The sequence below is a fragment of the Thalassophryne amazonica genome, chromosome 18, assembly GCF_902500255.1.
Source record: "Thalassophryne amazonica chromosome 18, fThaAma1.1, whole genome shotgun sequence".
Taxonomy (NCBI): domain Eukaryota; kingdom Metazoa; phylum Chordata; class Actinopteri; order Batrachoidiformes; family Batrachoididae; genus Thalassophryne; species Thalassophryne amazonica.
In genome coordinates this window covers 32,214,041-32,241,145 of record NC_047120.1, presented here as the reverse complement: position 1 = coordinate 32,241,145, position 27,105 = coordinate 32,214,041, and the positions used below count along the sequence as shown (strand labels likewise).

General features: G+C 41.0%; 1 protein-coding gene across 5 annotated transcripts in view; it reads right to left on the bottom strand.

Annotated features, from left to right (window-relative positions):
• Window positions 1–27,105, bottom strand: part of mta3 (metastasis associated 1 family, member 3) — a 92,071-nt gene that overhangs the window by 4,220 nt on the left and 60,746 nt on the right. Inside the window, exons 13-19 of one of the 5 annotated variants that reach the window (XM_034193321.1) lie at window positions 14,116–14,273; window positions 12,139–12,361; window positions 10,618–10,710; window positions 10,183–10,344; window positions 9,620–9,651; window positions 9,400–9,518; window positions 9,086–9,140 (exon numbers count right to left, since the gene is read on the bottom strand). In XM_034193321.1, coding sequence (XP_034049212.1) covers window positions 9,098–9,140; window positions 9,400–9,518; window positions 9,620–9,651; window positions 10,183–10,344; window positions 10,618–10,710; window positions 12,139–12,361; window positions 14,116–14,273 — 830 coding nt within the window. In that variant the 3' untranslated portion in view covers window positions 9,086–9,097. Of the gene's footprint in view, window positions 1–9,085; window positions 9,141–9,399; window positions 9,519–9,608; window positions 9,652–9,777; window positions 9,886–10,182; window positions 10,345–10,617; window positions 10,711–12,138; window positions 12,362–14,115; window positions 14,274–27,105 lie in introns of those variants that run through there. The other 4 variants (XR_004566364.1, XR_004566365.1, XR_004566363.1 and 1 more) reach the window with 4 other exon arrangements.

Sequence of the window (27,105 nt, the reverse complement as noted above, 5' to 3'; positions counted from 1 at the left end):
GGAAGTAACTGCCATGAATCTCTGTGTGTACATTTCCACTTATACAACCCCTGGCCAAAATTATGGAATCACCAGCCTTGGAGGATGTTCATTCAGTTGTTTAATTTTGTAGAAAAAAAGCAGATGACAGACATGACACAAAACTAAAGTCATTTCAAATGGCAACTTTCTGGCTTTAAGAAACACTATAAGAAATCAGGAAAAATAATTGTGGCAGTCAGTAATGGTTATTTTTTAGACCATGCAGAGAGAAAAAAATATGGACTCACTCAATTCTGAGGAATAAATTATGGAATCACCCTGTAAATTTTCATCCCCAAAACTAATACCTGCATCAAATCAGATCTGCTCGTTAGTCTGCATCTAAAAAGGAGTGATCACACCTTGGAGAGCTGTTGCACCAAGTGGACTGACATGAATCATGGCTCCAACATGAGAGATGTCAGTTGAAACAAAGGAGAGGATTATCAAACTCTTAAAAGAGGGTAAATCATCACGCAATGTTGCAAAAGATGTTGGTTGTTCACAGTCAGCTGTGTCTAAACTCTGGACCAAATACAAACAACATGGGAAGGTTGTTAAAGGCAAACATACTGGTAGACCAAGGAAGACATCAAAGCGTCAAGACAGAAAACTTAAAGCAATATGTCTCAAAAATCGAAAATGCACAACAAAGCAAATGAGGAACGAATGGGAGGAAACTGGAGTCAACGTCTGTGACCGATCTGTAAGAAACCGCCTAAAGGCAATGGGATTTACATACAGAAAAGCTAAACGAAAGCCATCATTAACAACTAAACAGAAAAAACAAGGTTACAATGGGCTAAGGAAAAGCAATCGTGGACTGTGGATGACTGGATGAAAGTCATATTCAGTGATGAATCTCGAATCTGCATTGGGCAAGGTGATGATGCTGGAACTTTTGTTTGGTGCCGTTCCAATGAAATTTATAAAGATGACTGCCTGAACAGAACATGTAAATTTCCACAGTCATTGATGATATGGGGCTGCATGTCAGGTAAAGGCACTGGGGAGATGGCTGTCATTACATCATCAATAAATGCACAAGTTTACGTTGATATTTTGGACAATTGAAAGGATGTTTGGGGATGATGAAATCATTTTTCAAGATGATAATGCATCTTGCCATAGAGCAAAAACTGTGAAAACATTCCTTGCAAAAAGACACATAGGGTCAATGTCATGGCATAGGGTCAATGTCAACGAGCAGATCTGATTTGATGCAGGTGTTAGTTTGGGGGATGAAAATTTACAGGGTGATTCCATAATTTTTTCCTCAGAATTGAGTGATTCCATATTTTTTTCCTCTGCTTGGTCTAAAAAAGTAACCGTTACTGACTGCCACAATCTTTTTTTTCTTGATTTCTTATAGTGTTTCTTAAAGCCAGAAAGTTGCCATTTGAAATGACTTTAGTTTTGTGTCATGTCTGTGATCTGCTTTTTTTTCTACAAAATTAAACAACTGAATGAACATCCTCCGAGGCCGGTGATTCCATAATTTTTGCCAGGGGTTGTAAAACCTGACAAGTACAGTGGCAAACATTTAACACAGTTACATGTCACTGTTAGAAATGGGCCGATTCACCAAACCCTGGAAACCTGGTAGTTTCTAAAAAAAGTACACCACTGTAAATACAGAAGTGCACAACCATATGTCTCATTGGAGGGCATTTTAACGTTGAATTCAACATTTATGACTATTTCTGTGGGGGGTTTTTTATGGGTTGTAAAGGGGCTCACGGAGAGATTGCCTGACTGCGGTAGTCGTCGTGCCATCACAGGTAGAAGCTTAACAGCCCATAAAAACCAGTAGCACTAAATCCAAAAACCATGTGTCACCCTCAAGAGTGCCAGACAAAAAGCACTAATGGAATTCATTTGGAGACAAATGCAAGATACACAACCGCAATGTAGATTGAAGTGATCAGTCACAGTTTCCTTTAGGTGGGTACAACAAACGCTTACAGATATAATACCCAGCAAAACCTTGATCACATGTTCTCCTTTCCTTTTACAGTCCTACTGCTAATAAAGACTGTGCATTTGCCTCTACGTGTGCACACAAAATTGATTAGTGCACAAAGAATGGACCTAGAGATTAAATGTTGCACAAAAAGACATTATTGTCAACTGGAGTTAAGGATGGAGCAAAGCATAAAAAGAAGCAGAGGATGGTTCAATGTTGCTTATGTCTGTTATATAATACACATCTACATCCCTCTGTTTGTGGACTACCCATTTCTCTTGGTATTACTTTGGCAACTACTGCATCCAATTGTTGCACCTAATTTCAACATCTTAACATCACATTATCTCATTCAGATCAGGTCTGGGAGCATGCACTGGTAGTGTGTGGCGGCATCCACCACACTACCCAACCATCTTGTATCATAGAAGATAACCACCTAAGCACACAACCGGTAGCCATTTGTTTGCCACAGCCAGGTGGAATGGGACGTCCTCTTGGCCTTCTCCCCCTGCTGGGGTCCTCAACACGGAGGCACCTGTGTGCTGAATCAGGCCCAGAGAAAGGTGTCACATGACAAATATGTCATCGCTGATGCAAGTGGCATTCCTCATATCAGTCACTCCAACTAACCATTTATTTGGCACAAAATTCCAGTAGTACCCAAGAATGCCCCTAAGAGACCTCCTACCCTTGCATTGAGAGACAGCTGGGAAGAGCTTATTGAGTTGAGAGGTCCCTGGACAGAGGTGTTTGGTAATACTGATGATGTATTTGCAGGAGAAGGAAGGGCCAACTCTTTAGAGTTCTTGTTTAATTACGAGCCTTAAACATTAACCATTAACCAGTGACCAAAGGCAGTGACTGGATGTCTTTGGTACTCCGTCTTTTCAGAGGTTCCTTGGGTACCTCTTGAGTGACTATACGTCAAACAATTGGTTACCTCGGAAGACAAAGATGAGGAGTATTACTTATATTGTGAGACAGCATCACTGGTGTGATTTTGGCCATGTGGAACATTTCTTTTTGCATGACCCAGCAAGCAGGTGTCCCAATGTTGAGGACTCCAGCCACACAGACAAGTAGCATGACAAGGAATCAAACCAGTTCCTAAGCCACTGACCTGCCTGCTTCACACTGTAAGATATACATAAGATTCTTATCATTTACCTGCATTATGAATACTATACAGATTCAAATTGATATCCGGGTCCAGTTCAGTCTCAGGCAGAGGTTTTTTTATTTTCCTGATGCAATAAAGTTGGGCAGAGTGGTGGCTAACTGTTCTGTGCACTTGTTTCCAAAACATAAGATTCTTGGTTCAAAACTAAGAAAATCATCTGATGTTAATGTTTCTACCGAAACCAGTAAGCAGATCTGTAGGATCCATTGTCATGATCCTGAGCAAAGACGCCAATTTAACCTCAAAATAGTGATGCGTGACTGACACTTTTTGTCATCTGTGCTGTTTCATTTTATTTTGCTTTTAAACAGACCGAAGGATACTGGGAGGTGTGGTTTTATTTATGGACATTGAATCAAGTGATAAAACATTTTATCCACTTAAATTTTAAATCGTTTTCTGGGTGTGAAAGGAGATTTATGCGTTTAAGCAGAGAAGTGATCCACCGCAGCAGGCTCACACATGCTATCATCAATTTTACACTCACTCATCATTACCCCTTCACTCTGACTGTGGAGGGACCAGACTAATGAATGTGGATGTCTGAACAATTTGCTCAAGGCTTCAGACTTCTGAATGTTTAGATGTTAACGTTGTTGACTTTGTATCTGAAATAAATGCTAATGCTATTTTGTCTTGGGAGCGTAGGGCTCCAAGGTCATCTGAATCCTGTTAGTTCATAGCTCCAACTGATAGTGCCACTTATTGTCCTTATAAACTCATCAAAGACATTATCTTTGGATTTATTAACATCAGATCCATGGAGTTTATTTCGTGTCAAAACACACGTGCGCTGACCAGTATCCTCAAGAAGAAAACCATCTTTGTGTGGGAGTAGTTCTGCTCTGTGAGCACACAGAACAGCATTCACAAGTCAAAAAGCATCCTCATGAGAGGACGCACAAATTCTGTTCTGCACACACAAACCTGTGACGAGTGCTTGCTCCACTATCTCAATGTTCATTTCCTTGAAATTTCATTTTGAGATTTTTGATGGCAGGGACAGTGGCTGATGTCTGATGTAGTGAGAATTTAAATTTTCTTTTAAAAAAATGTAACCAGCGCATTGCTCGTGGGGATCCACGGGCTCTAGATTGGATAGTGTTTATAAAATAGGTAGCTGACATTTTTCAAGGGTGGTAATAAATTATGCAAAGCGTCTATAATGATTTGGAGTGGCGTATGAGTCCAGAATCTATTTACCAACGTCTATTGTTCACTGTTGTTAGTTAATATTCGTAACGTCTCCAAAATTATTAGTGTGTGCGAGACTGCAGCTTTTGCTTCAATGCTTGATATGAGAAATGTTTTCATATCTCAAAAACACGATGCGACTGGCAAAAACTAACACCAGATTCAGATTCAGCGCCCCCAAATTACCCGAAATCCACTGAAAAATTCCATGCAAGAAAAATCACGTTGACTAGTGATCAACGTCCGTTGTTCACCGTGGTTAGCTAATATCCATAATTTCTCCAAAAATATTAGTCTTGTCAACTTTCTGTTTTCGCAGCATTCATCCTCGATCCAAAATACATAAGCATACCAAACATCAATGTCAGCTCTCCCCAGTTTTTCCGTGATTTAAGACATACATATGCACACACGCATACACGTACAAAGAGGCCAGTTGGCTTTTAATATATAGATATTTGCAAATATACATGCATAAAGTCACAGTTATTAAAGCAGAAAATCAGGATATAATTACATTATTGGAAATAAAATAAAATGTGTAAACTAGTAAAATTTTGTAAGCGAATGATTTTATGGATTTCTTGACTAATAAATTAGAGGACACCAAAATACCACAGCCTTCCCCGGCTATATTAGGACATACTGTACCATATCATATAGGGACTGACTCAAAATGGATTTTTGTCTGAATTTGACATTACTTCTCTGCAAAATCTAAGATTATAAAAATGTGAAAAAAGTAATATATATGCCTAAGGCACAGTGGTACTAGTGCTCATCCCAGGATTCTGTAGCATGAATTGGGCAAGAGTCTATGTTCAATCAATCCTTTGGAGATATCCATTTATAGCTGGGTGGACTGGGATGAGGCAGATGAAGCATCTTGTCCAAGGTCATAGACTGGCATGAGGGGTGATTGAGAAGTTTTGAGCCCAGCCAAGAAAAAGTAGGGCATGGTTCTTCAGCTTTTGCATTCTGAGAAACCAACATTTCTTGAGAATGTTTAAAGTTTTGACTCACTTGGTGCAATGTGCAGAAACGTTGGTTTCTCAGAATGCAAAAGCTGAAGAACCATGCCCTACTTCTCCTGGGTCAAGCTCTAAACTTCTCAATCGCTCCTCGGAGCATGATTTGGTTTTAAACCCAGATCTATGTATTGTGCCCAACTTCTAGCTCACTGACCTCCTTACTCTGAACAAAGGTTTGCTGGAGGTGAGTGTGGAACTTCCTCAGCAGTGCTTTGGTGATTACTGTCATATAAACACTGCATGCTAACCGACTGCGCCACTTGATCACCAGTTCAAAGTGATGATGGGTGCCAAGTGTACAACTTATTTTCTTGATCTGTTACTAACTTGGTTTATTAGCGATGCTAAAGATGCTATGTTGAATGTAGCTAATTTCTTGCTTAGCACTGGAAGTGTTACTACTAGCGTTAAAACTGCTGTGTGCTAAAACCTCTTGTTGAGAAAACTATTTTGGTCTCAAGTGTACTGGCAAATTATTAATCCATTTGTAAATTAAAGAAACTAATTTTTCCCCCTGCAACAAGCCCAGACATGTCCAACAGGTGGCAGTGTTCATCAGATAGGAGACAAACCTATGACATATTACATAAACAAAATAAAGCTGCTTTTTGAATTATCTGGTGTATCAAAATTAACCAACATTTAATGCAGTAATTCCCAAAGTGTGGGACCTAAAGAGAAGATCCAGGACACACTGAAGGAATTACATCTTACAGCTGGCTTGGGAACATCTTGGAATTCTCCAGGAAGAGTTAGCTGATTTGGTCAAGGACAGGGGAGTGTAGGATGAGCTGCTTTCTCTTTAGCCAGATAAAAGGCAGAATATAACGCAATGCTAAAATACCTTCGGCCATATGAGCATAAAAATAGGAAACAAATTGTGACCTTTTGACCTCTTAAAATAGGTCAAGGTTAACCATCTTTGTACTTGTCCAAGGTCTGTGTCCCAAGAATGTTCCCTGTTAATTTGAAGACCCTGGCAGTAACAGGACTGGACTTACGCCGAGCAGCATCTGATGGATGGACAGATGCAAAGCCTTCGCAATACCCGACGGCCGTGTTTTCACCTCGGGTAAAAATTAAACGAATGAAGAAGTGTGAGTGATTTCTATCTCCCTGTATCATGACATGCAGAGAGAACCAATGAAATGTCTTATGGTCCCTCATTAGCACCCCTCAGAAGTGATCTATGACCATCGTTTATTTTCAGCAAACGCATTAATTGTCTCCACAGGCAGAAAAACACCATTCCTTATTTTCATAAACGCACACGTAAACACGCACCCGTGTTGATCCTGGTGGTAAGTGGCTGCATCCATATAAATCCTGCTATGGCTAAAGAGCTAATGATATTTCCACTCAGCACCCAGCAGTGTCTGGATCCTCGCTGGCCTCATATGCACCAGTTAGCGGCTCTAATTTTAGCCCGGCGGTCTGAGGGTGAGTGTGAAAGCTGGGTGTCATAGCTCATTTAGGCACAGACATAATGGAAAAATATCATTCTTGCTCAAATACAAGTATGAACACACACACACACGCTGTAACTCATGATGTGTGTGTATAAAAAAAACTAGAGGCAAAAGATCTTAAATTTCTATGTGGGTGTAGGAAGCTGTTTCATGAAGGCATCTCTTGACTGTAGACTTTGATGATATACGTCTGCCTCCTCCAGAGTGTTCTTGACTTGGCAAAATGTTGTAAAGGTGATTTTTTTTTTTTTAACCAAGGAAAGAACTCTGCCATCAACCACTTGTGTTGGCTTCCGCAGTTTTGCAGGTCTTTTGGTGTTACTTAGCTTACCACTGCATTGCTTCTTTGTATGAACCGTTAGTTGACTTGGCCATTATTTAAGGTGTTTTTTGTGACCAGCTGACCAAAATCCATAAAATGTAGCCAAATATGTTCAGAAAACAAAATTTTCACTGCCCATTGTTATTTGTTGGGTTTCATAAGCTTTGCAAAGTTGTGTTAATCTGAACAAATTTCACTGAGCCATGTCAATACTACATATCAACCGTCTACTCATTCTATGATAAAACTATACTGCCTATTATTCAACTTGTCAAATTGGTTAAAGGCACTTTTCATTTGGTCATATGACTTTTACCTTGGGTGACCTTGAAAAGTCAAACTCCTAGTCATATCAGTTTGGCTCAAATGATTAAACATAAAATAGATTAGAAAACAAGTAGTCACTTAGCATGAACACTCCAGTTGTACAAAGTACTTATATGACAGTGATCGCAGGGTTGTGAGTTCAAGCTTCCCTGTGGAAGTTTGTCCAGAGCAGACAGACCGGTGGGGTAGGATTTGGGTGACCAATATGAAGAGCTGGGTCTGAATCTCAGTGACAGTACCTGTCTGTGTCCTTGGACAAGACCCTTCATTTACACTTTTGGACAAAACCAATCAAATATCAATGCTACGAAGAGCCATATGCTATCGGATTCACAAAGAATTCATTTGCATGAATTGGCTTTCAACATGTCATGCACAGTTGTTGCACTGCTTTTGTTAAAAGCATAGGGCCACTAAGCTTTTTAAAAATTAAGGGACAAAAAGAAAAATTTTCTTTGGCACCACTAATCTATATATTTAAAGCCAAGTGGCCTCTGTGTATATGCGTGCGTGTGTATGGCTTTGATTACGGAGAAACTGGGGAGTGCTGACACTTGCCGTCTGGTATGTTTATGTGTTTTGGGTCAATAATGAACACCGCAAAAACAGAAAGTTGGCAGGACTAACATTTTTGGAGAAATTAGGAATATTAGCTAACAGTGAACAATGGATGCGGATAATTACATTCTGGATTCACAGGCCATTCCACCAGGGGGTGGTAAATCATCTATATGTGAAAGCAAAGTGGCCTTTGTGTACGTATATGTGTGTGAGCGTGTGTGTATATAACTTCGATCATGGACAAACTGGGGCCAGCTGACAGTTACCGTTTGGTATCTATATTATAATAGCCAAATGGCCTCTGTGTGCGTGTATGCGTGCGTGCCTGTGTATGGCTTCTATCAAGGAGAGACTGGGGAGTGCTGACACTTGCCGTTTGGTATGCTTATGTGTTTTGGGTCAATAATGAACACCGCAAAAACAGAAAGCTGATAGGACTAACATGTTTGGAGAAATTAGGAATATTACGCAACAACAGTGAACAATGAATGTGGATAATTACATTCTGGACTCACACACCATTCCACCAGGGGGTGGTAAATCATCTATATATGGAAAAGCAAAGTGGCCTCTGTGTACATATATGTGTGTGAGCGAGCATGTGTGTGTATAACTTCGATCACGGACAAACTGGGGAGAGCTGATATTTGCTGTTTGGTATGCTGATATATTTTGGGTCAGTGATGAATGCCGCCGAAATGGAACATTGATAGGACTAATATTTTTGGAGAAACTATGGACTCACATGCTATTCCAGCAGGGGGCGGTAAATCATCTATATATTAAAAGCATGTGTGCATGATTTTATTTAGTAAGTTCAATGTAAGTGCATAATATAATTGTAAATATGTTAAAAATACATGATACATGGACAATGTGGTCCCTTTAAAAATCAAATGACAATATAGAATAATAAAACGAAAATTATAATTTTGATGATGATGATGATAATGTGCACATGATAACAAGAACCTAAACAACTGTTAAATACATTAAGCCAGTAAATTAACATTAAAAGTGACATCATGGATCACATGGGAGCTTCCCCAGATTTGCATAAGGGATTCTGGGAAGGACACGGTGATATCCGATTAGAGCAGAGAGGTACTGTGTCTTCACTGGCTGGTCTTTCTGTGGCTCCTAAACCAGCATGCCAGAAAAGTCCAATGACTTGGACTTTTGCATTTACGATTCACCTATCTCACATCCAGATCTCATTTTCAAGCATCACTCATGTTCCTGTCACACATACACACACTCAAGTATTGAGAGGGCAGGAGAGAGAGAGAGAGAGAGAGAAATAAAGAAGGTCCCACAGCTATTACCTGGTCTCCCGAGTGACTAGGAAGAAGCTATCATCGGGAGCATCGATCCAGTTGGGGCGTCTCTTTCGGATCATCACTCCACCCCGGGTGTTCCCACTAGTGCTGTTGCGTCCGTTGTGCTACAAATAGACAATCAGACATCCTTTGTCACCGAAAGCAGCAATAAAGCAAGGTTCATTTAAAAATAAAATAATAATAAAAAAAATGACCAGGTACATACCAGGAGGGGGCCACCTGTTGAACCTGGGTTCTCTGCCAAAAACATAAAACAGCAATAAAAGTATCTGCTACCTATGAAAAGAGCTTACAAAAAGCATTTCCTTTTAGCAAGTGGTGCAACAAATGACTTTCAATTTCAGGAAAAATAATGTAAGTTACCAATTAAAAACAAACTGTCAGACTGAAGTTGAATCATCCAAATTATCCAAAAGACCCCCATCTGCTGATTGGTTTTCTTAAGAATTAGTTGTCATTCTCTCCAAGGAGCTAGTTTAGATAAGAAATGGCAGAAAAGGTTATCATGTTCCGGTGCGTTCCCACTAATTTGATTTTCTCAAGCAAAAAAGATGACAAGAACATTGGAAATAAACATAGTTGGTGCCCAAGGTGCATTCAGGTCATAATTAACTGAATTAAAGGCCAGAGAAGATGCATCTTCAAAAATTTGGGGGGTTGTTACATGTATAAATTTCAGCTTCAGGGCAGCATTAAGCTCGGCAATAATGGGCTTTTTAACGGTTAGATAACAGCCCAGCTACACGAGAAACGGGCCTGTGCACGTACCTGAACGCCTCTCCGGCTCGGCCCTGCTGTGGTGATGGTAGTTGCGTTTTCCCAGCATGCCGTGCGGCCCGTGCGGGAGAGAAGAGAGGAGGCGGCGGGGCGGAGGGGTCTGCAGGCCCGGAGTGCGGTGAGAACGCGAGGTGTGGGGCACCGGGCGAGATTCTGGAAGAGACGGCAGACAGGTGCTCCTGGATACTGACCTCAAATCAGCTCACGCAGAACATACTGAAGGGTCAAAGGTTACTGCTTAAAGGGAAGTGGTGCCATTGTTGCTCAAGTGCAAAACAGCCCCCCACAGTAGTTTGTAGCCCACTTTGGCCATTTCAAAACAAATGCTGCAAAGCCAAGTTAGGATTAGGTGGTGCTGTTCTGCACTTGAACAACTATGATTGAGTGCCCCTTTAATACTGTGTGATTTACTGCAGCGTGATTTACCTAGAAACTGCAGAACACTGGTCAGAGTGCTCCTCGGGGCGGCTCTGGTTTTTGGTAGTCGAGTCCCCTGCCCTTCTGACACCCTTAACATATCTAAACCAAACACACGTACAGTTTTACATCTGCAGGCTCTCCTGCCAACTCACCAAAACAAAAAAAAAGCCTTTGAAATTTGATGTCAAATCAGAACAAACTGGCTAAATGAGATTAAAGTACATCTGCTGCCAATGAGAATGAACACAAAATGTGTTAATGCGGTAACTTACTTGGAGGGGTGGCATGACCACGTGACAACATGCACATACAGATGTCAGCACATGCTTACATGCACACACGTCCAAACATCACATCCAAACGTGAGGTCAACAATGACAGCAGGCGCTGCAGGTGGAGTCCATGCTGGGGAGGCGTGCCTTTAAGGGAAGGAGAAGGAGGAGGAGGAGGGAGGAGTTCCCTCTGGGCTCAGCCAATCAGACAAGTGTGGTGGAGTTGATGGACAGAGAACACGGACACATGAAGCACAAGGACTCGGAGAAGATGCTTTCAGGTGCGACTTTATTGGAGGTCTACTCTGACGTTCACACAGCGATGAAAGAGAAGAGGTAGATGAGATGGAGATATTGCAACAACTGTTAGGAGAGGCAACATCGGAGGCGGAACAGCTCCTCTGTCGTACAGCACGTGAGCATGGGTTCATCTGAATATTGCACAACTCCAACACAGGAAAACAGCTGAGTGATGGTATGGATCACGAGTGATCTAAATGAGGTCCAGATGACTCCTTGGGGCCTGAGCTATCATGGCAGGTGCAGCTAGCAGCAAAGGCAATAGCTTTTTTTTTTTTTGCATGAGCCTCCCTTATTTCAATGTAATCTATCATCAAAACACAAATTAGACACTTCGGTTTGTTATACTTATAAAAACAAACACAATGAACAGCATGGGAAAAACAGTGTGCACAAAAAAAAATAAAAAAAAAAAATCAAAGTGATCAGGATGACAATCACACTGAAGCTTAAAAACAACAATCACGAATCTGAAAAGAGCTGAGATTAAGTCAGCCATGACTGCAGCAGGGCGCCAATGCTTCTGCAGCGGCGCTGTGCAAAAAGCTTCCCTTAGTCAAACACATTTCCTCTAACTTCAGTAAAAATGAGGCTCAGATGAGTTCTGCTACAGTCTACATGTTAGGGACGGTATTAGGTTTGTCATTTAAAGTGTGTTTGTGTGTGTGTGTGTGTGTGTCTTGCATGACTTTCAGATCACAGTGAACTTAAAAAAACAAACATAAAAACAACAAATGAAAAGATGATCAGAACTCAGTTATGAGGACAGGCAGTCTTTATTGGAAACAGGGGGTGAAGAATACAAAAACCAAAATAATAATAACAATAATTATAAAAACAGAAAGACAGACGGAGGGCAGATAAGGGGGGGGGGGGGGGGGGGCTGTGTGTGTTGGTGTGTGCCGCTCTGTGTGCCAGTGTGGCAGACATTAGGAGGAATTGAAAAAGCTCTTACACTCTGCCTTTATGGCCCCATAGTTAATTGGGACAAAGGGCCGGCGCGCGGCACGGCGCAGCCTGATGGTGTCGCGGCACGTGTGCCGCACCAGCTTGCTGTGGCGGGTGGCCTGTACCAGGAAAGCCTGCTTGGTCTTCATGGAGGACTTGGGGCTGCCACTGTTGCGCATCGGCACCATGTGGTTGGACTGGCGAGGGCCGTGTGTTCGTGAGCGAGACTCCTGAGAGATGGGTGGGGCGGGGTGGGGGGAGACAACGATAATTATGAGATATACAACACCCCGAAAAAGCAAAACAACATCAATCACTTCAGAAAAATACATGAAAATAAAACATGCATGCAAAAAATACAGTAGAAGTAATGCTAGCGGGAGTATGGCCGTATGTGTTTAGCTTTCCATACAATGCTACATAACACGATTTAGTTGTTAAATCAGGCATCCAAAATTTCTGGGAATTTCCGTATTTTCGGATGTGGTGCACACTACTTTTTGTGTCGGACATTGTTATGTTGAGATGGTGCCTTCGATTTTTGATTTGCCATCTTAATGAAAATGCCAACCATGGGCTGTGTCTTATTCCGGAAGCCGCATCCCTCGAGGGCTGCCTTCTATGAAGGTATGGCCTTCCAAGACCATAGTCCCACCAAACTGTTCTGCAAAGACACGGTCTACCCCGGGGAGCATTTTGCAACTGGATCATTATCTTATTCCATAACCTACCCAGTCACATAGCAACCTTGACAACAATAACAACAAGCTAGCATAGAGGGTGTAATCCATAGTCTCATAATCAGTCTTATTTTTACTTATAAACATTATTTATTTCTAATTGTACCCATGGATCCCAAAATTTTTAAAGTGAGCAGGGAGTAAAAGCTGTATTCATCAGCATTCCAAACGGCCTTCGAAATGAGACGGACTTGTTGCACCACTGTGATACAGACAGCTTTTTTATGTATTTACAATTATATTATGTACTTACTAAATAAAATCAGGCACTCACTTTTTATATCTAGATGATTTACTGCCCCCTGCTGGATTGGTGTGTGAGTCCAGAATGTAAGTATTAACGTCCATTGTTCAGTGTTGCTAGCTAATATATGTAGCTTCTCCAAAAATATTATTCCTATCAATGTTCTGTTGGGGCACCATTCGTCCTCGACCCAAAATACATAAACATACCAAACAGCAAATGTTCGCTCTCCCCAGTTTGTGCATGATTGAAATTGCATGCATGCATGTAGAGCTTTTTGTCTTTTCTGCATTCTGCTGTAAGCAAGTGCTTAAATGTTTTTCTGCTAATTTCACACACAAACAGAGACGGTGGTGAAAGACATCAAATGCAGTACACTTTTCACTTATGGTATGCTAACAGCAACAAGACACTTAACTAAACTGACTAAACCAACTACAAAAACACAATACAGCAATAACACTAACAACACTGTTAAACTAACATGAACCACAATTACATTTAAAACTCCAAAACCCCAAACTCCCATGGTGCATTACAGTACAATGTCCATCGTTCAGTATTGTTGGCTAATGTCACTAGCTTCTCCAAAAATATTAGTCCCATCAACTTACCCTTTTTGCAGCCTTCATCCTTGACCCAAAATACATAAGCATACCGAACGCCAAATGTCAGCTCTCCCCGAATTCTACATCATCAAAGACACACACACACACACACACACACACCACTTGACTTGGAAATAAGTGTTGTCACTTTGTTCTGGGATTTTTTTTTTTTTTTTTTAAATGTCAGGTTCAATTAATGGATAACAATTTTGGACAGCAGACGTGGAAAATATGATACACACTATAATATTTTGAATTAATAGTGTGTGGATATTTTATTCTCTACTGCATAGAATAATGGAATTATGGCTTCCCTGGAACACAGACAAATAAACACTACTGGGGCAGACTAAACCTTGTGTGCTTTTGAGACTGGTCCGATTGGCGCTTACATTGCTTGCAGGACTGGGGGAGGTCCTTTCTTCTGGAGCCTCGGCTCTGCTTGGCATCTTCAGGCCACCATACTTCTTCCAGTACATCCAGCAGGAAACACACAGGCGGCACTGCATGTTCGGAGGCCCCCATGAGTACCACTGAGCTGACTGCATAGCTGTTAATGTACAAAACGCATTACTGATGGTTAGAAGCCCTGAGGGGGGGGGGAACGAGCTGCAGACACTCAGCACATCAATCTCTCTTTCACCATCCCCTCTGGCTCTTCATAAATGATTTGATCAATGACTCTGCATCTGACCAAGAGACACCGGAGGTGTTCTACTGACTGATGAACATTGGTAACTGCAGTGATACCAAGTATGCTGGAATTCTCCCTACCGCATATAGGAAAAATTGTCCCAGAGTGCATTGCTTTCTAACATTCTTTTTTTGTTTTTCCAGTCAGATGAATTTGTTTATATTGCTTGAAGTCCATGTTTATTTATTGTTTTTAGATGTGTCTACACAAGTTTATCCAATTTTGCAAGTGTGTGAGAATGAAGGCTTCTTGAATAATCAACGTCACGTAATGCCTCAACAGGACAGTTGTGGTGTGGACATGGACTTTAAAACAGTTAGCACTGCTAAGCTCTTAGCGACGTCTATGCTTACTGGCTTATTGACCGTGGTTGGACAAAGGAAAGAATCAAAACACACAAAGGTGAATCCGACAATCAGATGTTTAAACCTCTGGGGTCCAGGGTATAATTGGCCATTTTTGACTACTTTTGGTTTTGTCTTCATAATTTACCTTAAAAAACTGTTTACTTTGCCTTGTTTGGTGTCATTTTTTTTTTTCAGCACAACCTCACCTGCGTGACTTCACAGTTTTTCTTTCATTCTGACATACTGTATTAACACAATGGACAAAAAATTCACACAAAAACAAAAAATCCAAATAGAAAAGTGTTTGTTTTCTGTGAAAACCACAAACATGTTGAACAAACCATTTTTATAACCTAGAATAAAAATCTAAATTGTAAGCAAAGTTATATACAACTATTTACATTAAAATGAAGGAAATGCATCAGGTGTTTTTGTACAACCATTTACAAAACAATAAGATGCCACACAAATTATTTGTGCCACTCAAAACAAACAATTCCTGTCCAACACAAGACAGGGGGACACAGCCCTGACCCACAGGAGGTGTGTCACTCCTCCTGTTGTCCATCTGTAGGCACTGTTGGCACTTTAGTCTGCCTTTGGTGTCATTTTGGCTAGAATCTCCTCAGCAATCAACCCATGTGGGTTCATTCGTGATTTTCATGCCAGTGTTGTGCATGCTGTAACCAATTAACAAAGCTCCCAAAATGAAAGTCGAAGTGCAAACTAATCTACTAAAGGTGTGCCCCGAGAACTGAATCTTTTAAATGCACAAAAGAACACATATTGTCCATTTCGTGCATTTGCCTTACTGAATATGCAATTTGGGGTGTGTCCACCAGAGTGTGCAAAATACTGGGCAGTAAATATGCAAATAGGTTAATTTAGCACACACAATGTGATTGATCAAGCCATAAAGCAATTTCTGGGAACTGTGACTGTGTATGTACAGTAGTGTTCAGAATAACAGTAGTGCTATGTGACTAAAAAAAATTAATCCAGGTTTTGAGTATATTTCTTATTGTTACATGGGAAACAAGGTACCAGTAGATTAAGAAGATTCTCACAAATCCAACAAGACCAAGCATTCATGATACACACACTCTTAAGGCTATGAAAGAGGGCTATTAGTAAAAAAAAAAAAAAAAGTAGAAAAGGGGGTGTTCACAATAATAGTAGTGTGGCATTCAATCAGTGAGTTTGTCAGTTTTGTGGAACAAACAGGTGTGAATCAGGTGTCCCCTTATTTAAGGATGAAGCCAGCACCTGTTGAACATGCTTTTCTCTTTGAAAGCCTGAGGAAAATGGGACGTTCAAGACATTGTTCAGAAGAACAGCGTATACAGTAAAATCACCAGTGTAAAACTAACACAGTGCTAAATTAACACCGTCAGTGAACATATGGTGGGACCATATGTTCACTGGTAGTGTTAATTTAACACTGGTGATTTTACTGTGTAGTTTGATTAAAAAGTTGATTGGAGAAGGGAAAACGTATACGCAGGTGCAAAAAATGATAGGCTGTTCATCTACAATGATCTCCAATGCTTTAAAATGGACCAAAAAAAAAACAGGGATGAAAAACAACCATCAAAATGAATAGAAGAATAATCAGAATGGCAAAGGCTCACCAACTGACCAGCTCCAGGATGATCAAAGACAGTCTGGAGTTACCTGTAAGTGCTGTGACAGTTAGAAGATGCCTGTGTGAAGCTAATTTATTTGCAAGAATCCCCCGCAAAGTCCCTCTGTTAAATAAAAGACGTGCAGAAAAGGTTACAATTTGCCAAAGAACACATCAACTGGCCTAAAGAGAAATGGAGGAATATTTTGTGAACTGATGAGAGTAAAATTGTTCTTTTTAGGTCCAAGGGCCGCAGACAGTTTGTGAGACGACCCCCAAACTCTGAATTCAAGCCACAGTTCACAGTGAAGACAGTGAAGCATGGTGGTGCAAGCATCATGATATGGGCATGTTTCTCCTACTATGGTGTTGGGCCTATATATCACATACCAGGTATCATGGATCAGTTTGGATATGTCAAAATACTTGAAGAGGTCATGTTGCCTTATGCTGAAGAGGACATGCCCTTGAAATGGATGTTTCAACAAGACAATGACCCCAAGTACACTAGTAAACGAGCAAAATCTTGGTTCCAAACCAACAAAATTAATGCCTCGCAGATGTGAAGAAATCATGAAAAACTGTGGTTATACAACTAAATACTAGTTTAGTGATTCACAGGATTGCTAAAAAAGCAGTTTGAACATAATAGTTTTGAGTTTGTAGCGTCAAAAGCAGATGCTACTATTATTGTGAACACTCCCTTTTCTACTTTTTTTTTTTTTTTTTACTAATAGCCCAATTTCATAGCCTTAAGAGTGTGCATATCATGAATGCTTGGTCTTGTTGGATTTGTGAGAATCTACTGGTACCTTGTTTCAATAAGAAATATACTCAAAACCTGGATTAATCTTTTTAGTCACATAGCACTACTATTATTCTGAACACTACTGTATTTTTCACAAAAGTTGTGGGATTAATGCAATCAGACATAAATTTGGTTCAAAGTCTTTTTCTTTATTTTCATTCATTCTTTTACACAGAAAACACCACGATTAAACATGAATTTACAGTAGCCTATTGTTAATGAAAGGAAACTAAACATTCACAGCGTAAACAAAATGTGACATTTATCATGCGTGTTTGTATTTTACCCTTTCTGCCAACATTATATTTCTATTGAATGTGGTTTTCCTTTTCAGGTTATGCTTGTAACTACAGTCAAAACTGCTGTAGCGCCTGTGCTGTGGACAACTCCAGCTACATATGAAACATACACAAATCTATATTTAATTCTCACTGTATGTCACATCCTCTCCAGTTAGGTGAACATGAAGAAAATATGCCAAATTTAACAATGGATTCAGTACCCGTGAGGTGAAAAACACCCCCACTGCTGGAACACGCATCTGAAGATCATCACTTTAATCCATCACTGAGTAATAATAATATTAATAATACATTTATTAAGATATCCCCACCGTGGAATGGACAAATCATTTTCATGGCAAATTCATTTTTGATTACATTTTCAGTTAAAATATGTGTCTTATTTTGCATATACCTGCAAGTGACTGAGTTTCATTTTGTGCCTACAGTCACTGACCCACACAAAATCCTCAGTTAAATAGTGCCGTCTTCATCAGGTTACTGCCCGCTGTCATTTCTGCACGTACTCTCCGTAGATCACTCACAAAACATTCAACAAACCCAACGTTATTTCGAATTCCTACGATTGTACTCATATGGGATCGAAGGTAAATCAGGCACGTCAAGTTATTTCATAATTTAACACTTTTAAAATGGAAAGGAATCTTTAATAGGCATTACAGAATTAAGATCTGCTTGTGGAGGGGGCAGAACCAATGACAACATGCTTTCTTTTTTCAATTCCATATGACCAATAGTGCATCTCTCTCACACACACACACACACACACACACAAAATCATATATGGAAATGAAAGAAACTGACAAGTTCATTTCAAGATGGATGTAACTTTAACCACACTCATAAGATAAAAACAGTATTTGCTCCCAATTTACACTGTGCATGTGACAATAAGATTATTGCTCCAACAAATCCAGGCAGCAGCTACATGGTGTTTTAGATAAGCAAAACAAATGAGCTTTTTCTATTGATTTGGTACCTATACCTTATCACATGTCTGTTTATGTATTTCACCCTGCATCCTGCCCCGATGTATCTGTATCAGCTCGAGTCCGTAGTTGTAATATGTGATAAATCCAACTACCCTCATTGTGCCTTTTTAACGTGGAGACTTGGATCATGTTTCTTCAGCAGCTCCAGGCTTTTGACAGAAAGTAGCGCAAAATTCAACAATTTACCATATTGAGTTCAGCTATGCTGCAATGATGCTACCAATTAAGATACCATCCAACATCTTTAGGAAACTGGATGATGTAATAAAACATTTCTTATGGGCTGGGAAAAGACCACGAATTAAACTGAGAAAGTTATGTGCACATAAAGAGAAGGGAAGGCTGGGCCTGCCAGATCTTAGATTGTATTATTTTGCTTTTGAGATGGCAAAAATAGCAAGATACTGGCAGGCTACAGAAGATGAAACAGCGTGGATGAAGGTAGAAAAAGAGATATGTTCATCTTTGCAAACTATAGAAGTATTATCACAAAGGATGTCTAACATTACAAACCCAATACTTTTACATTCAATGGATGTTTGGACCAAAGTACATAAAATGTTTAAACTTACACACAGTCTACAAAGAAATTCATCATTGTGGAATAATCCGGATGTTTGTCTTGGGAAGAAGCCCCTGTATTGGAAACAATGGCACGCTAAGGGTTTGAGCACTAATAAAGATCTATTTGAAGATGGGGTGTTTTTGTCATACACTCAACAAAAATATAAACGCAACACTTTTGGTTTTGCTCCCATTTTGTATGAGATGAACTCAAAGATCTAAAACTTTTTCCACATACACAATATCACCATTTCCCTCAAATATTGTTCACAAACCAGTCTAAATCTGTGATAGTGAGCACTTCTCCTTTGCTGAGATAATCCATCCCACCTCACAGGTGTGCCATATCAAGATGCTGATTAGACACCATGATTAGTGCACAGGTGTGCCTTAGACTGCCCACAATAAAAGGCCACTCTGAAAGGTGCCGTTTTATCACACAGCACAATGCCACAGATGTCACAAGATTTGAGGGAGCGTGCAATTGGCATGCTGACAGCAGGAATGTCAACCAGAGCTGTTGCTCGTGTATTGAATGTTCATTTCTCTACCATAAGCCGTCTCCAAACGCGTTTCAGAGAATTTGGCAGTACATCCAACCAGCCTCACAACCGTAGACCACGTGTAACCACACCAGCCCAGGACCTCCACATCCAACATGTTCACCTCCAAGATCGTCTGAGACCAGCCACTCGGACAGCTGCTGAAACAATCGGTTTGCATAACCAAAGAATTTCTGCACAAACTGTCAGAAACCGTCTCAGGGAAGCTCATCTGCATGCTCGTCGTCCTCATCGGGGTCTCGACCTGACTCAAGTTCACTCGACTTGAGTGGGCAAATGCTCACATTTGCTGGCGTTTGGCACGTTGGAGAGGTGTTCTCTTCACGGATGAATCCCGGTTCACACTGTTCAGGGCAGATGGCAGACAGCGTGTGTGGCGTCGTGTGGGTGAGCGGTTTTCTGATGTCAATGTTGTGGATCGAGTGGCCCATGGTGGCAGTGGGGTTATGGTATGGGCAGGCGTCTGTTATGGACGAAGAACACAGGTGCATTTTATTGATGGCATTCTGAATGCACAGAGATACTGTGACGAGATCCTGAGGCCCATTGTTGTGCCATACATCCAAGAACATCACCTCATGTTGCAGCAGGATAATGCATGGCCCCATGTTGCAAGGATCTGTACACAATTCTTGGAAGCTGAAAATGTCCCAGTTCTTGCATGGCCGGCATACTCACCGGACATGTCACCCATTGAGCATGTTTGGGATGCTCTGGACCGGCATATATGACAGCGTGTACCAGTTCCTGCCAATATCCAGCAACTTCGCACAGCCATTGAAGAGGAGTGGACCAACATTCCACAGGCCACAATTGACAACCTGATCAACTCTATGCGAAGGAGATGTGTTGCAGTGCATGAGGCAAATGGTGGTCACACCAGATACTGACTGGTATCCCCCCCCAATAAAACAAAACTGCACGTTTCAGAGTGGCCTTTTATTGTGGGCAGTCTAAGGCACACCTGTGCACTAATCATGGTGTCTAATCAGCATCTTGATATGGCACACCTGTGAGGTGGGATGGATTATCTCAGCAAAGGAGAAGTGCTCACTATCACAGATTTAGACTGGTTTGTGAACAATATTTGAGGGAAATGGTGATATTGTGTATGTGGAAAAAGTTTTAGATCTTTGAGTTCATCTCATACAAAATGGGAGCAAAACCAAAAGTGTTGCGTTTCTATTTTTGTTGAGTGTATGACAAGCTGTTGCAGAAATTTGATCTGGTGGGAAAAGATAACTTTTGGAAATTTTTGCAAATGAGGAGTTGCATTACCTCAAAGCCATGCAATATTATTGATAATATGATGATTGATTATATGAAACTTCCACTTGGTAAACGAAAAGCCTCACAATTTTATAAAAGTGCTAAATCTTCTCTCAGTATTGACTCTGATCAGTTAAAGATGATTTGGCAGAGGGACTTTGGTGGAGATTAACAGTGATAGATGGGCAGTAATTGTGGCTGATTGTGGTAAATATGTGAGAGGGGCAAGGGGTAAACTCAGACAATATAATGTATTACATAGACACTATTACACACCATCCAGACTGTATAGGATGAAACTCTTGGGTGATGATTTGTGTTGGAAATGCAAGGAGGAAACTGGTACCTTACTCCACTGTATGTGGGAATGTGTCTTGATTAGACCCTTCTGGACTCAGATTCTAAATGTTTAAGTGACTGGTTTGGAGCAGAGATTCCTTCAAGTCCAGAGCTCTATTCGCAGGGGGATAGGTCCCAGTTATCCAATATAACCAAAGGTAACTTTTCTGTAATTTCAGTGGGTACAACAACAGCTTGTCGGGTGACCTTAAGACATTGGAAGGCATCAGACATTCCACAGGTGAAAGAATGGGTGTGTGCAATGACTGCAACTGCATCCTATGAATATATGCTTAGTAGACTGAGTGATAACAGGGAGGAGGGGGTGACCCTTTAGGACAGGTTTGTGTTTTACCCACGTGGGATTCTGTAATACTGTATACCTCAGCAACATGTCTAGATGATGTACATAGAAGCATTTTAGGTATGGGGGGTGTGTGCGGGTATGTACAGTGAGGAAAATAAGTATTTGAACACCCTGCGATTTTGCAAGTTCTCCCACTTGAAAATCATGGAGGGGGTCTGAAATTTTCATCTTAGGTGCATGTCCACTGTGGGAGACATAATCTAAAAAAAAAAAAAAAAAAAAAAAAAAATCCAGAAATCACAATGTATAATTTTTTTAATAATTTGTATATTACTGTGCAAATAAGTATTTGAACACCTGTGAAAATCAATGTTAATATTTGGTACAGTAGCCTTTGTTTGCAATTACAGAGGTCAAACGTTTCCTGTAGTTTTTCCCCAGGTTTGCACACACTGCAGCGGGGATTTTGGTCCACTCCTCCATACAGATCTTCTCCAAATCTTTCAGGTTTGGAGTTGCAGCTCCCTCCAAAGATTTTCTATTGAGTTCAGGTCTGGAGACTGGCCAGGCCACTCCAGGAACTTGAAATGCTTCTTACGGAGCCCCTCCTTAGTTGCCCTGGCTGTGTGTTTGGGGTCATTGTCATGCTGGAAGACCCAGCCATGACCCATCTTCAATGCTCTTACTGAGGGAAGGAGGTCGTTTGCCAAAATCTCGCAATGCATGACCCCATCCATCCTCCCTTCAATATGGTGCAGTTGTCCTGTCCCCTTTGCAGAAAAGCACCCCCAGAGTATGATGTTTTCACCCTATGCTTCACAGATGGGATGGTTTTCTTGGGGTTGCTCTCATCCTCTAAACATGGTAAGTAGAGTTGATTCCAAAAAGCTCTATTCTGGTCTCATCTGACCACATGACCTTCTCCCATGCCTCCTCTGGATCATCCAGATGGTCACTGGTGAACTTCAAACGGGCCAGAACATGTGCTGGCTTGAGCAGGGGGACCTTGCTGCCCTGCAGGATTTTAAACCATGACAGCATCATGTGTTACTAATGTAATGACTGTGGTCCCAGCTCTCTTCAGGTCATTGACCAGGTCCTCCTGCGTAGTTCTGAACTTTCTCAGAATCATCCTCACCCCACAAAGTGAGATAATGCGTGGAATCCCAGACCGAGGGAGAATGACAGTCATCTTGTGTTTCTTCCACTTCCTAATAAATAATCATAACAGTTGTTGTCTTCCACCAAGCTGCTTGTCTGTTGTCCTGTAGTCCATCCCAGCCTTGTGCAGGTCTACAGTTTTGTCCCTGGTGTCCTTAGACAGCTCTTTGGTCTTGGCTATGATGGACAGGTTGGAGTGTGATTGATTGAGTGTGTGAACAGGTGTCTTTTATACAGGTAACAAGTTCAAACAGGTGCAATTAATACAGGTAAAAAGTGCAGAATAAGAGGGCTTCTTAAAGAAAAATTAACAGGTCTGTGAGAGCCAGAATTCTTGCTGGTTGGTAGGGGTTCAAATACTTATTTGCAGCAGTAACATACAAAAAAAATAAAAATAAATAAATAAATAAATAAAAAATCATACATTGCGATTTCAGGATATATATATATATATTTTTTAGATTATGTCTCTCACAGTGGACATGCACCTAAGATGAAAATTTCAGACCCCTCCATGTGGGGTCTAAGTGGGAGAACTTGCAAAATCGCAGGGTGTTCAAATACTTATTTTCCTCACTGTATATGTGACGATATGAATGGATATCATCATGTACTCACTGTTTTGTGTTTATTGCCTATTTTTGGGACAAATGTGTGCTCTGTTACTGGAGTCACTTTTTAAGCATATACTACTTGTTCCTGTATTGAGAAACCTGTTTAATTTGCCATTTACCAAGCCTAAGAAAAGTTCAATAAAAACTTGAAAAAAAAAAAAAAAAAATTGCCATATTTTACAGGATGCTGCATATTTACCACAATTGTACAGAAAAGGTCTCTCGCTCGCGCGCACACACACACACACACACACACACACACACACAGCCCCTCATTCATGGGTATTGTTGTGCTGTCACATGGGTTGATAATGGGCAGCAGCAACTCATCTACTGTCACTGGTGGGAGAATATCACTGAGTGGTATGATATGACGAGATTAAACTGTCTGGTTCAGGTGTGATTTGGTGCTAAAGCCGTGACTCCCATGGCTGGGTAATGGGGCTATTCCACAGAGCGCCGTTTCTTCCTGTTTAATCCTGAATTGCAAATTGGAGTACGTTTTGAAGTATCATAGTAACGTTTTGATCCTTTTTTGTCAAACAAACTTGGTTTATGTAGTTGTTATGGCCGTCATCAGCACCAGAGTTAAAATCAGGAGAAAATGTTTGGAACTGTTCAAAAATTTTACCTCGATTTGCAAAATCTTCACTAGTGCGTGTTAACTTCCAGATGTTCGTCCTCTTAACTGCTTCAATCATGTTCAAATGTCTTTAAATGGGGTATTCCTACCGAGTTCAGCTTGAAACCTGTTTGATCGTGCTCCATCAGGGTAAAAATTTCGAGACAAAGCAGCACTTGTTGTGGTTCTGGATGAGGGCTCAGCTCCTTACTTTTATTTTCGGGCGGCTTGCCAGGTCTGCACTTTATAAACCAGCCTGTTATGAGGCAAGTCAGATTAAGTAGCTTCATCCCATTTTTGCATTTTTTTTTTGTTTGGATTGTGGGTGATTGTAGTAAAACAGGGCCCTGTGGAGTAGGGGTGTAACAGCAAAGCTAAACCCTTCATACTACTGCTGCATTCAAGACGATTTGGAACGCTCAAGTTGTAAACTTCTGTGAGGGACGGATGGAGCATGAGATCGATAGACGGATCGGTGCAGCGTCTGCAGTGATGCGGTCACTGTATCGGACCGTCGTGATGAGAGAGAGAGCTGAGTAGGGGGGGCAAAGCTCTTGATTTACAGATCGATCTACGTTCCGATCTTCACCTATGGTCATGAGATTTGGCTCATGACCGAAAGAACGAGATCGCGGGTACAAGCGGCTGAGATGAGTTTCCTCCGCAGGGTGGCTGGGCGCTCCCTTAGAGATAGGGTGAGGAGCTCGGTCACTCGGGAGGAGCTCGGAGTTGAGCCGCTGCTCCTCCACATCGAGAGGAGTCAGTTGAGGTGGCTTGGGCATCTTTTCCGGATGCCCCTGGACGCCTCGCTGGAGAGGTGTTCCGGGCACGTCCCATTGGGAGGAGGCCCCGGGGAAGACCCAGGACACGCTGAAAGGATTACATCTCTCGGCTGGCTTGGGAACGCCTTAGGGTTCCCCCGGAGGAGCTTGGGGAGGTGTGTGTGGATCGGGAGGTCTGGGCGGCTTTGCTTGAGCTGCTGCCCCCGTGACCCGACTCCGGATAAAGCGGAAGAAAATGGATGGATGGATAGCGAATAAAAAAATAGCCTGTCAAAATCATAAAAAGTGCAAATTCTGAAATAAAAAGGAAAAACTGATTGGCGTTTATAACATTACCTTTTTTACCACAAGACATGAGGATGTCTAATATTATCTGATGAGAAAGGAACAATAATGATTTTATTTATAACCCTTTCTGGACAAATGCATCCAGCCTACCCACAAGAAAACTCTAGGAAACAGCTGGGTACTGATTATTTTTTCGGAGATAAACTTTCATTAACCTTGGCTGTGCACGCAATTCTGAGTGTTCAGTGGATGCGCGGATGCACAGGGAAGAGATTAACAACTGTTAATGTGAACGGAGATTCTTTTTGTGCTGAACACGTTTGGAATGGAGCACAATGCTGTACAGGCTTGGTGAGCGTGCAGTGACAGCGGGAGATCCAGTCTATCTGTGCGGCTGCTTTTTTTTTTCTTTTTTTTTTTTTACAGGCTGCGTGAGTGCAGAGCAGCAGTATTTCTTCCACTCAGACTGATTTTACTATCCGCATCAAAATGAACAGTTATCACATTAAAAACAAGTCACCATGACACATGAAATATGCAACTTAACGGTTTGATTTAACGCAGTCCCTCTGCAGAATAAACAGCAAAAAATATAAAAAGGACACAGGACACAGATTTTACTAACTCGTAGCATCCTGGGGCTGGTAAATAGAGGTGTACGTGATGAACGACGTGAAGTCCACGTACAGCTTTTACAATTACCTCTAAACCGTCTTTATTATACCAAACTAATACATTTTCAAGTATTGTTCAAATGCTATTCATGTTTATAAAACAAGTTTATCTTCAAACTGCACTGTATCATGCAGGCTAGGCTAACAAGCATTCTCGTCAGGCCAGAATTTTTTCTTTGAATAACACAATTAAGAATATTCGCAGATAAAATAATGAAAAATAATTAGCATTCATTTGTAAATCAGGAATATTTAGGTGCATCTACAGAGCTCTGAACAGGACTGTGTGATGCTGCTCATAAACGCGAGGCCACCTCTGTGTCCTTGAGGCAATGTGAACTCTATTAAAGGTAAATCGCAAGTGCTTAATTGAATTGGACGCACTTAAACTAAAGTAAACATGTCACTGCCTCAAACGAGTGTGCCATAGAGCAGTGTTTTTCAACCTTTTTTGAGTCGCGGCACCCTTTTTATATTTACAAAATCCTGCAGCACACCACCAACTAAAATAATATTATAATGCTATTACCTCTGGTTTTGCGCAAAACCCAATTATCGCAATAGAAAATCGATACAGAAAACATCGCATTTCGAAAATCCTCAAGCATTTTGTGCTCTGATCTCAAGTAGGGCTGTCATGATTAGAAATTTCTGGAGACAATTAATTGTCAGACAAATAATTGCAATTGACGAATATATTGTCTATTTTTTTTTCCTTTTTTCCCCTTCTTTATATTCTACTATTGTAGTATAATTACACAACTCTGGAAGAACGTTTGGCTTCTGTGAGTGGAGAAACTGGGAATGGTGCAACATTTTTATTTTTATCTTCATTTTACATACATTCCCAACTTTTTCTGATTTGTGGTTGTTTCTGTTGCATTTCTGAAAATTGTTTCTCCTCAGTCACGTTTTGTGCTTAAACACTACATTAAGCTCAACACTGAACAAATAAATACCTTTGGAAAATAACAGCTGTTAAAGTTCAGAGTTCTCACCTGCTTTTTGTGATCTGTGCGTCTGAACATTTTTTTTTTGTGTGTGTATCTCAGTTCATTCATATATTCTCATTTTTTAAATATGTTTTTAAAGATATTTGACAGTTTATTTCATCTCATGATCTCATAAATTCAGCATACGACGCGCACATGGTGTGAACAGGACGGTAACGGCAGAATCACAACTTTAGAGAAAGTTCAGAGAGATGTAAAAGCTTCACGTTTTCGTTTCGTTAACATGTTCACTCCATTTAAAATCCTCTCTCTGCTCCGCGCTCGCTGCGCACTGAACGTGTCGCGCCTGCATTCAGGAATCTCCCTCACCCACCCCCTCCCTCGCAGTCTGCAGCCTGTTAACTCCGCGAGCATGCACACACAGGCACAGACACACACACCGACAGCTCCGCATTTTAGACGGCTTTTGAAGGAGACGG